We start from the raw sequence: 16560 nt of genomic DNA, 5'->3' as shown, positions 1-16560 counted from the left end.
TTAGTTATTCGTTTTCAAAGTGGGTGCCCCAGTTCACACCCAGGGCACCCACATCACCAAATTTGTATTGGGCAGCGGGGAGAGCTCTACAGCCCCGGCCAGCTCCTCAGAGAGCACCCATACCAGATGCCAGTGGGAACTGGCATTTTGTTTCCAAAGTGGGTGGTATGGTAAGTGCCCTTGTGCCATGCTCACCCAAGACTCCTACATGCCTTTATTTGATTGGGGCTGTGGGGGAGTGTCTAGGCTCCAGTGGCCCATGCCAGCTTATCTGGGGGCAGCACGCAACCTTTTTACATTTTTGGTGGGTCCCCGGTGCCCAGCCGGGGCAATCACATGATACCTATTGTTGGGGACTGTACGGGAACTTCCAAGGCACCGCGGACCCTGTCGGCTCCCCAGCCAGTAACTTCACAAAAAAAGTAGTAGTAGTGGTTCCCAAAAGGGAATTTTACCACACATCAAAACAATGTCACAAGTATTTTTTAGCAGTACTGTGTGAGAATATCTAAATTTGAACGAGGTGCTATATAGGTTCAGCCACCCTACTACCTGAAGGTGCTAATTGCAAATTAGAAAACTAATGTGCTAAAGACATAACCACATTAGAACCTTTTTGCAGCACTCTCTTTGAAGTAAAACAAAGGACAATTTAATCTTAGGTATAATAACAATGTGAATATAGTTGTCGACAATATGCCTAATTCAGAGCAGAGATCCAGAGTTGATGTTCTCTCTTCTCATAACAGAAATAATTCTTAAGAGTCCAAAATGTTCATTGTTTCCATTGTTGATTTATTATTTGTATAATCCAGCAAACATCAGCCGAAACGTGTTTCGTCTTAATCACAAGACTTTTTCAAGGCTGGAATAAGAGCAATATACATTGTCTGCATATGTGCTTCATGAGGAAAAAGATGGAAACGAATGATTTATTTTACATCAAGGTGCCGATTCCGATCCTGTAAAACCCAGGTACGAATGGTCGTATGGAGCGTTTTCTCCATACGACTCGTACCCGGGAATTCCACCTTACAAACCAGCAAGTACGATTCGTACAGAAATACCATTTCCGTACGAATCGTAAAAAACACCGTACGGCTAATAAATACATACAATTCTGACCCTGGACAGCGCGTACGCGACGTCCGCACAGAGTCAGGCAGCATTTTACAGACCAGCAAGTTCGATTCGTACCTACAGCACTCCGCACGGCTATATTTTTACGGGAGCCACACGCCATCACCCACATCGTACGTGTCATCATGTACGGTGCGTACCCCAACATTGCATATGTACGCACCGTACACCCCACCCCCGTATGTATGGACCGTGCCCCAGGCATACCCCCTAACCCGCGTATGTCAGCACCGTACCCCAGGCGTACCCAAATCCTCGCGTATGTACGGACCGTACATACGCGAGGATTGGGTCTCCGAAGAAACAGCAAGATATATCATAGTATGAAAAATTGATACAGAAAAAGATATATTGAAATTCAAGTGCAGTGAGTGTTGTTACAGTTAAAGCCAAAACGAAATAAACCAAACCGAAAGGTTCAGTGTAGCCCAAGATTTCACCCGCGTAGAAACAATCTGTTAAGGAAAATAAGCAAGAAAGTGTGTACCAGAAGTGGTTCTGGCGTGAACCAGCTCACTAACTTTGCTCCCACCCAGGAGGGAGCACCGTTTGTAACTGTTCCCACCCAGGTGAGAGCAAAGTTGCGTTCCTTCCTTGGAAGAGTCCAGTCCACCCTCCTGTCAATAATAATGTACCGGGAGGTGGGTTGCCCTGGGCCTCTTTGAGACTCGGTTAAAGGGACCCCATTCCCCCCTCTCCAAAAATAGGTATGTGCTGCTCCTGGGCAGCCCTGGCCCAGCCCAGGGGGTACATAGAAAATAGGCAGGAGACAGATGCGGAACCTCTGTGGCGTGATATATGCATACATTTTAAACCCTAATTTCTTAAAACCTACTTAATATATTTATACCAATTCACAATATGCACACTTTCTGGATCAAGACCTAGCTTTTTGCCAAATTTGGTGCAATTCGGTTCGGTAGTTTTTGTGGTATCGCTGTTCAATTTTCTTATGGAAAAATGAATGGTGTAAACCTTTTTTGGGTGTCCCATTTTTCTCAGACCCCTTACAGATCACTGCAAAACTTTCTAGGAAGTTGCTGAGGCGGATGAGACTTTTTTTGAAAAGTTTTTGAAGATTTGTCAAACAGTGCTAAAGCAAAGTTGTATGTATAGATTGCTTCTTTTACCGCCTTGTGTCAGGAGGGGAGTCACATGTGTAGTACAAGGGTGAATCAGTCCAAGACCACAAATAATGGTTCTTTAAAGCTTCAGCAATGTTGAAGAAATCATTTTATTTCTCCAAACATTCAACACCATTCTGCACGTTGCATGTGTGCTGCACTGTGCGTGGCGCTAGACAGACTGTGCAGCAGCAAAGGGGATGACAGCAGACACAGGTCATGTTTAGTACATATAGCTCTGTGCTGCTTTTTTTTCTTGTGCAATGCAACACAGCAATTTTAGTAGGTGTGCACATTGCACTATAATTGAGTAAATCTTCCCCTGTCGCTAAGAGTCAGAACTGCTCCAGTCAGTATCCTCCAATTAGGGACTCACTTGTGTCGTTGGATAGTTTCCTGGCTAATAAATTAATTCTGACTCCAAATGGACAGCACTGGTAAAAATGGCACCAAGCATTCAGGCATAGCAATCCATTTAAAATAACTTATTTTTTGTGGATGCACCACCACAGAGCAGCAGTTTAACTACCACTCGGCCCGGGTATGCTGCGGACTTCCCTGACTTTTTGTGGAAGCATAAAGCACCCACAAGTTTTGATAGAGCCACAGGTTATACCAGCCAGCATAGAGCCATCAAGCAAATCATTATATGGGGCAATGTGGGTGCACTAGTGTGGCTCTGGCTACACCACAGAAGATACATTCTTTGACTAGCTGTCATCTCCCACATATAGTCGGTGGCAGGTTCGCTCAATGACTGGCATAGAGGTAGCATAAGTTCTGGGCCAAATTTACTAAAGTTTAGCTCAGCAATCAAAATTGCTTCGTTGTGTTGCATCAAAGAGAGAAAGAAAAACATAGCAATATTTACTAAGATATGGTGCCCTCACTCTGCTGCATATTTGGTTGCCTTGTGCCAAGGTACACGCCGTTGTACAATATTGTCAGCATGTTTGTGTTCTGTAAGTCATAGGGTTTGAACTGCAAGGGTGCTCTTACAATACAAAATACTATTATTTGACCTTGCAGCAAGGATGCATTCCATGGATGAAGTATGGGCGTTCCCACGCATCCACTCATTAATTTTGGCACATTCACAGATTTACAAAGAGTTGTAAGCCTGGAATGCGTCAAAATGGTGCACCTCCCAGATCCAGGTGTAAAGAGAAGAGATATATTTATTTTTCCTTATTACTTAGTTTTTCTATGTGTGATGCATTCTGCATTACACATAGAAAAAGGGAAATACCTTTAAGGATTGTTTTCATGCAGGAAATGTTGGTTTCTGCACAAAAACAATCCTGTCTATAAAGCAGGTACCCTTGCTGTATGGTGCATAGGTGCCCGCATTGGCACTAGGCAGCACACAGTGCACCAGCTCAAGAAAATAGCAGAAATGCACCATATCTTTGTAAATATTGCACATTTATGATGTCTCCCTTATACGCAACATTACACAGCAAATTGCATTGCTGCGCTGCACTGTATGAAAGTAGTACATCTGGCCTTTCATTTCTCTCTCAATGGTGTAACATGTGACCCTCTCACATGATGACAGTCTGTTGAGGACTTGATTCCCAGAGAGGCTGTAAAACTTTCTACATGCAGAAACAGAGGCCTGATGTACTATCATTCCATTTGCAAAAGTGATGACTAATCGAGCACCAACTTTTTGCAAATGGAATAGGATTTTGCCAACCAAGCTATGTGCTATGTAGATGAGTTCACAAAATATCGATTTGCAGGGGGAGGGTCGTTGAAAGACATTCCTAATTAATTTTCATTAAGCAGGTCACAATTTGCAACCTACCCCTGTCCACCCCTCCACCCCAGTAATAAACTGCAGTCATAGGAATGGTGGCCTGCAGTGGACAGCAGACCACCACTGCATTCCAACACAGAAACATTTTTTAAAGGAACCTTTGGTCTTTAAAGGAACCACTGCTGCTTTTTAAATAAGAAGTTTTCTGTTTCAGAAGGCAGTGGCCCCTGGGCCCCTACCTACTCCCCACAAGGCTGTCCACATCATTCCCATGGGGCTAAGGAGTCCAGTCAGGACTTTTTCCCCTTTGTTAATCAGTTACCACCCTGATTTGAGGGTTGATTACTTACTAATGATTTATGATCGCGATTACTGTTGTAAACCAATGATGCATTCCTTTCCAAATCAGAAATAGGACCAGGTCGCCCCATTCACAACCCTTCCTATTTGCAATTCAGAAAGGATTGCTAAAGTCTTTTTAATAATTGGAAATAATTTTCCATTGTGTAAAAAAGATTTTGTACATAAAGAAATTCCCCTTTGTGGTAAAAACCATGTGATTTTGCGAATCACAGGGTTTGTGATTGAAAAAGGGCTTTGAACATGAAGCCCAGATGCATAACACTATTTACATTGTAGAAGTTAACTAAATGCATTCCTTACACAGAATAGTATTTTGCTGCCTGTCTACAATATGGGTGTAAGAAACTGGAGTATTAGTTGAAGGGGTGAGAATTCCACTCAAATGATAATCACAATCCTTCTCCAGGTGAACAACTAAAGTCATGAAGTATATCTGTGCCTTACCCTCCGGTGGCTTGGCACAAAGCAGTCAGTCTTCACTTAGAGACAATATGTTAAATATTTATGCAGCACTCAAACAGTAGCAAAGTGAAAATGCAACACAAGAGAAATCTCATACCAATGTAGCAAAATAGAGAATACTTTAATAAGTAAAATCACACAAAAACAACAAAAACCCAATAAGTAGATATGAGTGTTTAAAGTTTGAATTAAAAATAGTGCAAAAGGCACAAAGTGCCAACCACCGGTATCTGCTTGCGCTAGACCGGTTCAAACCCAAGAACTAAGGCAGGTCATAATAGATTGCTGATCGGATACAGGGACCAAGTTTGTCTCATAGTTTACCTTCTGACTTAGATACTTTTATGAAGGAAAAGTGGTCATCAGTGAGTCGTCAGCGGGCAAGCTACAAACTTGATCTGAAGTGGAGTTTAATGACAGCTGTCTGCTGAAGAGCAGGGTCCCAGGGCAGTCACTGATGTAGGTGGGAAAGCTCCAAGCAGGGGACATCAGTGCCCATGAACACCTTGACATCGATCGGATGCTGCTCAGCATTAGTCCTCGTGAAGTCCCCTATGTTCGGACTTATTGCATCTTCTCTGAAAGTCAAATCTCCTGCAACAGGGAAACATTTAAGTTGAGGCCGCCCAGCAGTTCAATATCGAAAGCTGCGGCTTCAGCGGCAACCTCAGTGTCTGTCAGTTTTCTAGTTAGTAATTGGGAAAAACATTTCTCAATCACTATTCTTGCAGTTTGGGGACCAGAGGAGTACACTTTAATACCGGCCAGATCTGGTGGCACCACTAGAGGGTTAGGGCGCACTCCAACAGAGGCCAGCAGCAGGGTCAAGGGCAGGTCCATTTAGAATTGGTCAGCTGGGCAAGTACAGGGAGCGAGCAGCCTCTAGAAGCTTCTTATCTCCCTGTCACTCAAACCAGAGGGTTGTCAAATGACCCTTTGAGGCACGTCTAGGGTCTTGGATTCAAGATAAGGAGCTCCAGTCTTTCTTTGAGTTTTTCAAACAGCAGTGCAAGCCTTCTTCTGATTTTTCACAGGTCCATGAGTGTTCTGAGGAACGTTCCATGGGGTCCACATTCATGCCCAGTGCTAGCCTGTGGGTGGAGGGCAATCCTTTGTCCAGCCCCTAAACCAGTTCTGGTCAGTTACTCCCCCCCCAATGGGTTTGGAGCCAGCCTGGAAAAAGAGACAAAAGGGAAGGAGGCCCGAGTTTAGGCTTCATCTGCCAGAAACAGGGTAGGCATCATTTGAAGCTCAGAAGAGGCAGCGCACAAGCCTCAGGCTATCCCACCAAGAGCCCTTTCTCCACTGTCTGTGAGCAATACACATCTCACCACAGCAGAGCCGTCAAGGGTCAGCTGACAGCTAGACACTAGCATGAAAGCCTTTAGGTTTTAGGCAGGAAAAAAACAACTTTCTAAAATAGTAATATTTATTATTAAGTCTATCCAGCGGCCGCCGAGTGGAGACTACACCTCCCAGCCTGCTCTGCACTGCTGTTCCCGCGCCCGGAGGCGCCATAAATTACCGACAGGTTCGGTGGAGCGGGTGCTGTGCTGTGTTGTCCCGGGCGGAACCCACCTACATGTTGCTGTTTCCATCGTCCTCCCTCCTGCCACCGCTGCAGTCTATCCAGCGGCCGCTGAGTGGAGACTACACCTCCCAGCCTGTTCTGCACCGCTGTTCCCGCGCCCGGATGCGCCATAAATTACCGACAGGCTCCGCGTCGCGGGATCGCGTGTGGGTCGTGCCGGGCGAAGCCCGGGCACAGGGCTGGCCGTCGGGGGCCGGAGGAGGCCGGGACGGGCTAATCCCTTTTCGTCCCTTTCATCACTGACCGCCCTCACGGCCCCTGCCTAGAGGATCCTACACGTGCGACCAAAGGTACTTTAATGACTTTTTGTTGGGGCTACCATTGTCATTGTGCTTTAGGTCTGTGTCCGTAACATTGTTCTTGACCTGACACTTCCCTACCTTCATTCCACCTTCCCCACCAGTCACTTCTGTGATGGGCAAGAGAAAATTGCCCGATGCCAATGGAGGGTCTATAATTTCCACTGGCGGGGTAGCCAAAAGGAAGAAGCCTAGGAGGACTCTGAAAAAATCGTCACCCGCCACTACACTGGATCGCATCGAAACACTGGCTAATGACTGTGAACTCATCCTAGAAAATGCTACTCCTCACTTACCCGCAAGCAATATGCCCATGAGTAAAAGTCACGTTGGCACTATCACTATTCTGCAAATGTTTTGCAAAGCTCCCCCCCTCCAAACAGCTGTCGAGATTGATGATTGGCCGAGTGACATGAACAATTCACTAGCAATCCCAGACTCTCCAGTTCTCACTACTAATGTTGTGAATCCTGTCCCCCTCTACCCCATTGTCATTGTCTGCAACAACTGCTATGCGGCACTGGCTGATAATCCTGATATGTTTGCATCAATTAATCCAACTACAGGCCCAGATAAACAAAATAGGACCCCGAAGGACAAAGTAAGGGAAAATCGTGAGACTCTTGATGGGGGGGTAATTGGTGTGGGGCAAATTGTCCATAACATCGATTTATTAAAATAGGAAATTACTGAACTGAGGAAAGTAGTTTTAGAGTTGATGTCTATCGTCAAACAAAAAACATCCTCCTGCTTTGAACACCTACACTGATAACTCCTTTCCCCACCCAACATCTAAGCCGACCCAAATCAATCACCCAAATTTTGAAAACAACATGATCTCCCCTGCTGCTCTACTTCCCCGCAGCAGGAACGATCTAAATCCATTGTCTAGAGCTGGGGCCACCCCTGGCAATAATTTAACGAAGCCTCAAGTGGCTCCCACCTCTTATAACAATTTCAGGCTGACTAATCCATCTCACAGAGCCTCTACTTCTTCCTTATCCCAATCGCAGCACAAAACACAAACTCCTCAAGCTAATGACAACCCTACAGTTTTTATGGTTCGCGTCCCCAAGGCAAATGGGCGCGAGGACGAGGAATCATTAAAAAATAAGGTTACTCATTGGATCCGCCACACTAGGGGCTGTCGATCACTAATAAGAGATGATATAATTAGGGCCCACAGACGACGCTCGGCTGACAATAACACAGACACCATCAAGCTCACCCTGGCTAGTTATCTAGTGGCAGAGGGTCTACTAGCACTCGAATTTGGATCATCCTCTCCAGACTCATCCTCTATACAATTCAGGCGCTTCCCTCCTATAATATTGACTGACTAACATCTGCCATTAACCCACCCAAAAAATCGCTTACTTCGACCAGCGGCTCTTCTAGTGCTGCTGCAGAATTGACATACTGCCCACCCTCTAATGTTATTCCCCTCAATCATGGCGACATAAAGATCGAATCCCTACCACATGACCTGCCTACTCTATTGCCTCATCCATTAAGCAATAAACTTAAAATAATTTCATGGAATATTGCCGGCCTGAGAGACAAACTTCCTCTCCCAGACAGGAACCAACACATCGACCTTTATGACATATGTATTTTCCAAGAGACCTGGAGCCTGGTTCCATTGTACAAATCTGGCTACACTTGTTACTGTGTCCCAGCAATATCTACTGGGTGAGGGCGTCCCTCTGGAGGACTTATAATATGGGTGAACATCGCACTCACTTGTAGGGCTTCCCAGTTTTCTCTTCTATCACCAGACGTGATTCATCTATCTCTGAGAGGGGCAAAAGGTGGGCACGCTATCGAGCTTTTCAATGTCTACATCCGAGGTACCCCTGGCGGCTGTAAGTCGCTGACTATTATAACCTTGGGAGATGCACTTTCCTCTTGTCGATCTGATTCTTTCTTTCTGGTAGCAGGCGACTTGAACTGCACGTATGAACCTTTGGCCACCGAGGACCTATCGGAGATAGAGGTTGAGGATGCACAGTGGGGCATACCACCCCTATCAATACCCCCAATCAAGAAGTGGACCCAAGTGGCAATCCAATTGAATGCACTAACATTGGAACACGGCCTGAGAGCCGCTAATGGCCGATTGCCATCCGACATCCAAGGTGCTACCACTTTTAACAGAGTGTCCAGTTCCTCTCGAATCGATTACATCTTGATTGACCGCAGACTTTGGCAAATTGCAGTGGATTTGGTTATAACACCTACCGTCGACAGTGACCATAACCCTTTGTGTCTGACCATGAAGAACCCTTGGTGTCTTGACTCACCAAGTTCCGGCACTAATGTAAATGTAAATGTATGGATACTTGTATAGCGCACGACTACCCGGAGGCCTCTCGGCGCTTGTACGAATACCGCTGTGGAACCCATCCTGGCTTTTCCCTGTGAGGCGTCCACTCCTGGGCACCCCCAAGGTGAAGGCCAGGCATCCTTAGCGTTGTGGGGGCCGTTGTGGAGATTAAGCAAGCTATTGCCCAGAGTTACAGAGTGGGACTCCATGATTAGAATGGCACCGAGGCGAGAATTATCAGGTCCGTGGAATTTTGAGCCCAAGACCCGCCGAGGCGGGGAATTGAACCCTGGTCCCGGGCTAGACCTCTGCATCAGGGTCTGCCGCTCTAATCATTGAGCCACACTTCTCCACTAGGCCTACCATGTCCACTAAGGAAGTCATTCCATCAAACTCTAAGAGACATCTCAAATGGTCTAAAATCTCCTCCGATGACCAGAAACTTCTGACCATCAAGGAGATCTTATTAAACAAAACTGCGGAACTTCAGGGAGTAAGTGACGACGCAGATGGGTGCCTTAGGGCTGGGAATATTTACATAGATTCAGTTGAGATGATCGGGTCACTTTTTTGGGTACCTACTTCTTCCAGAAATTCTATTAAGCATAAAGCTCCTGACTCTTGGTATAACACTGAGTGCAGGCATAAAAAGAACAATCTAATACTTGCCTTCAAAAATCGTGAGTGCCTTCAAGTACAAACTGTCAGGAAAGAATATAGAAAGGCAGTGTTGGGAGCCAAGCAAGTTTGGGAGGAATCCCGTTGGTTGGCCCTCAAAGCTGCAAGCCTGGCCAAAGACGGAAATGCCTTCTGGAACCTCTGTAGATACTCAAGAGGTTGTGACTCTGATGTAATTCCAAACCACATCACGAGCCTGGAGTGGTTTGATCACTTTGTGAAACTCTACTCTGGGGAGGACACTCAAAACCCCCGGTTTGTTGCACACACTGCAACGACTATCCCCACCCTCGAGGGATATGATCCTTTTGCAGAGATGGAAGTAGAGATTGCCATTAACAAAATAGTACCAGCAAAGGCCCCTGGACCCGATGGTCTCCCCGGCGACTTGTATAGATTGGACCCCAAACATTGGGCAAAGTTTTTTGCTATCTTTTTTAATGCTCTTCTTAAGGGGTCACCTATCCCAGATTCTTGGAAAGGAGCCGAGGTGATTTCAATATTCAAAACAGGTTCCAGGGAGGACCCAGCCAACTATCGACCCATCAGCCACATTGACGCTGGTCAGAAGGTTGCTGGCAGGGTCCTGCTAGAAAGAATCCTGCTGTGGGTTAATGAGAATAATATTCTCTCCCACTACCAAGCGGGATTTAGACCAAACGTAAGTACAATCGACCAAGTCTCCAGACTCCTCCTTTTATACTGGAAGGTCGTTTTGATTGGCAAGGGCAGCCTCCACCTGGCGTTTATAGATCTGAAGACTGCCTTCGATCTGGTCCCCCGAGATCGTCTATGGCAGGTCTTGAGGGGTATGGGCCTACCCTCCCCTGTCCTCGACCTTCTGATTCGGTTACACGAAGGCAATTATGCCCAGGTGAGGTGGGGCTCTCAGACCCAGAAGACTGAAAAGATCCCTGTAAACAGGGGAGTCCGACAGGGCTGCGTATTGGCCCCCACCCTTTTTTCTTTGTTTGTAAATGGGGTGGTGAAGTTCCTACAAGATATCCCTGCTGACGCCCCGGCCCCACACTATTATTTGCCGACGACACCTTGTTAATCTCCAAAACTCCGGTAGGGCTGCAAAAGCTCCTGGACAGATTTTACTTGTTTTGCAACCTGAGAGGTCTGAGCATTAATACCTTAAAAACCAAGCTCCTCTCGTTTAATTCACGAAAACCTTCTAAAGCTATCCTCAAGCTTGATGGTGCATCCTTGGAGCTTGTCAAAACATTTGACTATCTAGGTATAAGAATTTCCGATAGATTGAGCTGGAGACCCCCTATTGACAAAATGCTGCTAAATCACAAACGGGCGGCGGGAACAATTATCAAAGAACATCGTATCTCGCATAGCAGACCAATCGCTCCCGCGCTGGTGATTTATCAGGGAAAAGCCGTTGGTTCGGCACTGTACGGTGCCGAACTTTGGGGCTTCGACAATTTTGAGGACATCTCCAGGTCTGAAAACAAATTCTTGAGAGAGTTGGTCTCACTCCCAAGGGGAACCCCACTCAAGCCCCTCTTTAGTGATATGGGTAGACGTACAATAAAAGACATGGCAAGATTACGACCACTGCTCTTTTGGGCTCAATTATGGCGTACCCCAGAATTAGTGAAATACACTGAGGGCGTAAGAGAAGTAATGAATTCACCGGGGTCTCATAAAATCACTTGGCTATGCTGTATTAAGAAGTCTCTCCTATCGCTAGGCCTTAGAGAAGTTTGGGAGCAAGGCGCACCCCTGAGTAAGGCGGCCCTGAAAAAAGCCTACTGGACATGGATAGACACACAGGAATTAAGTAGTTCCAACTTAGGCAGCCTGACTGAAGCTTTCTATATACATAAACAGGCTGCCAGTCTCGAGCCGTTTTTGGAATTTGTACAGAACCCTAGAGATAGATCGCTGTACATTCAATTTAGACTCGACACACTGCCAACCCGCGAGCGCACTAGCAAATGGAAGCCACCCCACCAAACCCTGCCCACTTGTCTGAGTTGCAGTGGGTTGGTGGAAAACACGGCGCACATCATGTTCGAATGCCCAGCTTACAAAAAACCTAGAAGTCGTTGGTTGGGACCCCTATGTCAATTGCTGGGCACGTCGAACTACCGGGTCGCATTGAGAATATTACGCTCCGACACCAGCCCAGTGCTAGTCTGTGGTGTGGCAAAATTCCTTGGGTGGTCTTGGAATATTAGGGCCAAATGTTTACACTTTCAATAATGAGTTTTTTTTTTTTTTTTACATGTTTTTATTGTGCAAATGTTTTAGTGAAATTGTTTTTTCTACCATGAAATGTAACATTCTCCATTTTTTAATGAATATATCTGAAATTGATTTTTAACGTACGTTCCCCAAATTGTTAAATTTTGTACGCCGGTGTCAAGAAGCTATGCCCCTCTTTTCGATATATTGCACTTTATATGTCTGTATACCAATGCTTTTATGATACAATTTTATCGAAATAAAGCTTTTTGACTTGACTTATTAAGTGGGATTTTAAATTACTATTAAATTGAGCCCTTCACATATTTTTTTAGCTATACCCACACTGAATTTAGCACATATAAGCCGTAATAGTGTAAACCAGTGTTAACCCATGGAAGAGCCTACTTTGCCACAGTGAAAAACAACTTTGAAGGTTTTTCACTGCCAGGGCATGTAAAACTTTAAATATACATGCCCTACTTTTAATTAACATACATCCTGCCTATTGGCTTTTAAGACCTACCTTAGGGGTGACTTATCATTATTAAAAAGGAAGGTGTAAGCCTAGGAAACGGTTTATTTTGCCAGGTTGAGATGGCAGTTTAGAACTGCACACTCAGCCTGCAGTGACAAGCCTGGAGACAGGTTTTACAGGGCTACAGAAGTGGGCGGCATAATGAGAGCTGCAGCCCCCTAGTAGCATTTAATTTATCAGCCCTGGGAACAGGTAGTAGCATATATTAGGACTTATCAGTGAATTAAATTTGCCAATAAGCTGTATGTAAAAGAAAGCGGGGTTAAAGTGCACAGAGGTCTATCTATGACCAACCAAAAAACAGGTTCATAAACAGTAGGCAAAAATCTGGGAGAATACTGTACAAAAGATGATCATTTCCAATAATGGGTTTGGCCAGCATCACTCCAGGATGGACATTAGTAAACATTTAATTAACACTGCTGTATACATAATGGTCAATGTTATGAGGTGCTTCCTGCCCCTCGCAAAGGTACGCCTCTGATCTAATATTGGTTATTACTCTGCTGCCCAATGTGAATTTGATACTATATTCTCTGGTGGCTTAACAGTGTCTTCAAAGGCTGGTCCTTTGGCACTCTTGGATGAACTACAGATAGTGCTTGCTCACTAGTTGTTAAACAGTAGCATCAGTGCCTTGGCTTTTGTTGCTCTTTGGGGTCTTCATATGTTATTCTCCAGTTGCCTCATAGTGCCTCCAGGGGCTTGGTCTATGTCACTTTGGAGGGGACTCTGTATAGTAGTTTGTGGTCCATAATAGTGCCACCTGAGACTGGGCGTATGTGGCTCCTGAGTGAACCCCTTATAGTATTCTCTGGTCATTTAATAACGCCTCCAGGATTCATGCTTATCTCACTTTTGGGTTCAACATTATAGCATGTTACTGTGGGCCGTCTGATTTACATAAATGGCATCCTGAATCAATTCATCCATAATTACCTGGATGGCACTTGGTAACTGGTTCCAACCCTTAGAGGCTGGAACTGAAAAAGGCTTTCCTCCAAGTCTGGCTTTTTGGAAATGAAGAACAATTATCCTTGCACACCCAAGAGTATATTTGGTAATTTGGGCCTTGAGAGCAAGGGCACCAGTGCCACTTGTTGCTTGATGGGCCAGACATAGAGCTGTGAAATATACCCTTTACTCAACTGGAAGCCGGTCCAGTTTTACACCAGGATTCAGCAATGTGCTCATATAGCGTATTGAAAGAGCTAGCCTTATGGTGCAATCTGTATCAGTTGAGACTGAACAACAAATGAAATGTAGGCAAGCTCAGATAGCAGGCACTTACGTAGTTTATCCTGGAAAGGATGCATGGCGCAGCTACAGTAGCCCAAAACTCAGACGAGAGGACTCAGACACTTTTCCAGATGAGTTTTATTTGGAGCACTACAATGTTGATTTGTGTCAAGGTCAGGGTCTTTGTCAATTTTAAGGCCTCCATTTTGTACCATACTATTCATATTAGGAAGAGACCCTGAGTTTACAGTCCAAAAATTGTCATAACATAAGAAGTAAGGAACACGTGTTAAAGTTTCTATTTTGTCCACATTTATTTTTAACAAAATTTAGCTCATTCGTGCTTGGATAGCAACCATGCAGGGCTTAAGAAACTGTTGAATGGCTTCAGTAGAACAGTCGAAGCAAAACAGCTGAGTATTGTTAGCATATGACATGCGGTACAGGCCAAAGGAATCGATGAGGAGAATCAAAGGGCAAACATGAATGTTAACCAAAGTTAGCGACAATGAGAAGCCTTGGACATAAAGTTAATTTCACCTGATTTACTTTGGACCAGAAAGTCATCATTGCTAATGAGTAACTTTGACTTGTCAAAAATGAAGAGAACCAACATGGACAGACCCTGAAAGACCTGTCTCTGTTATCGGTCAATCATGAAAGGATGGTTGACCATGTCAAATGCTGCGAATAGGTCTAAAAGCATTAGACCTGTCAAATGTCCACTTTCCAGAATCCACTATAATTCTTTCCAGATGGAGACCAGAGCAGTTTCGGTCCCCACCTGAGGTTGAAACCCAGTTTGAGCTACATTCAGTAGATTATTTTCTTCTGAGTGTCTTGAAAGCAAGATACTTTTCGTCTATTTTTGAGACCCAAGGGAGGAAAGACATACACCACTGTGTGTCAATACAGTCCATCCAAACATAATAAGTATCCATATATGCGACTGCATTTATTATTACACTCTCCACAATGCTTCACGCTTAAGTGCAGCAATGCCACCACATCATATATAGAGGACATCTCCAAACCTTTCATACTTCGCCCAACATCTAATTCGTAGGCCAAGCAACACCCTTTTAACCCGTTCCGTGCTCATGACGGAACCACGCCGTCATGAGCCACGGGCGCCGTGTGCTCATGACGGAGTGGTTCCGTCATGCTGCGGCCGTTGGCGGCCGCTCCGCCCACGCAGCGCTAATTCCCCGCCTGTGCGGGCGATTAGCGCAGTGGGTGGAGTCATGACGGAACCACTCCGTCATGAGCACAGCTCAACCGTGACTCATGACGGAGTGGCACCGTCATGAGCACAGCGCCACCGCACTGCCCCCAACCCCCCCCAGCGCTGCGGCGGAATTCCTGCCGCAGCCAAGGGGTTAAATAATGCATGTGAAAGCTTTCCCAGGAACCAAATGCAAATCTGGTCACTTCATAGGTTTATCAGGGGTAATAATAACTATACATTTGCTGCAAGAAAAAAAGTAGATAGTGCATGGTGAAGTGTAAATTTTTCCCCTGACACGGCCACTTACTTCTTAGTGATGCTCAATGTTCCTGGCTTGATTTAAAGGGAAGATAATCCAGTTTTGGTGATAGCGTCTTTTTAAATAGGTTTGATGGTCCAAACATAACTCTACCATAGATGCTAAACTGGTGTTATTAGTTTTAACTAAAGACAGAGAACACATATCAATACCCAGTGTTGAAATATACAGTGGTCATTTTAGAAGGAATCCACAGAGAGCTCTCTGTAATTTAACAATATTTTAACTTTTCTTGTGTATCATGTTTAGTAAATGGTTCCTTCTTCTCTTTTGTTCACAAGTAGACGATTCATCTGGAACTTCTTCCGACTGGAGAATGAGCATCTAAACAACTGTGGGCAGTTTAGAGCGGTGAGGGATATCTCCATCGCCCCACTCCACATCGACAACCAGACTGCACTGGAGCAGATTATGGACCAGGAGGATGAAGTGAGGAATCATGGGAAAGGACAGGGCAGCAGGAGGAGAAATAAGTTCTCGTTGAAGCGATCTAGGTGATCCCAGGTTGATATCGTCCCGCACAGTTTCATAACCACCTTAGGAACATTCAAGTGTATATTGTGATGACTTTGTTGTTAAATCTACATGAATTGCTGCCTATTTGGCTCACTCACCGTTGTGTACAAGGACAAAAAGCTACATCCTTATGGTGAGGGTAACTCCACTGATGGATTTTCCCCTGATTTCAGCATAACCGCAGAATTTGGAGGATTTTCTATCACCACCGAAATCAACATCAGGCTACAGTATGGATTCAGAAGCAGATTAATTTAAACCCGGTCAGCAATGTGTTACTTAAACTATCAACTACGCATTGATCCTTATCAGACGTTGAGGCACCATGAACCTCAGACATTTATGGGAAAATAATCAGAAAAATCATCAGAAAATAACCATATCCCTCATTTTGCTTTGCAAAAAAATTAATCTCTGTAGACCAACATATTTTCAAAATGTTTGTCAGTGATGTGGGTTCTGAGTAAAATTGAAACTACTCATGATTGGAACGTCTAAGCATGAAATGATTGTTTATCAAAAAATGGAATCTGAATTCCTTTAAAATGTCTTTCTGAAATCCTACAAGATGTAGCTTTTCAACGAGACAGACTAGGGCTAAAAATTATTCTACTCAAAACCAAATCTCATTCCTGTCAGTTCCAAAGTGTAATATATAAGTAATCCAATGTTTGTGATGTACTCTGGCTGCTTTTTTGTGGTTAGCATAACCCGTAGCACAACAGCGGCATGGCCTTGAAAACTCCAGAGACCTGGACAAGCTGCACTTA

At 44.8% G+C, this 16560-nt stretch overlaps 1 protein-coding gene across 1 annotated transcript in view; it reads left to right on the top strand.

Moving 5' to 3' along the window:
- The window catches only part of LOC146868713 (solute carrier family 53 member 1-like), a 401652-nt gene extending 385556 nt beyond the window's left edge, over positions 1-16096 (top strand). The window contains exon 15 of the mRNA XM_085624148.1: positions 15559-16096. Coding sequence (XP_085480274.1) covers positions 15559-15772 — 214 coding nt within the window. The 3' untranslated portion in view covers positions 15773-16096. The remainder of the gene's footprint in view (positions 1-15558) is intronic.
- The last annotated feature ends 464 nt before the right edge of the window (positions 16097-16560 follow it).

This window comes from Triturus cristatus, chromosome 1_2 (genome assembly GCF_964204655.1).
Source record: "Triturus cristatus chromosome 1_2, aTriCri1.1, whole genome shotgun sequence".
Taxonomy (NCBI): Eukaryota; Metazoa; Chordata; class Amphibia; order Caudata; family Salamandridae; genus Triturus; species Triturus cristatus.
The sequence above is the reverse complement of the archived record's forward strand: the minus strand, read 5'-3'. Positions and strand labels throughout refer to the sequence as shown.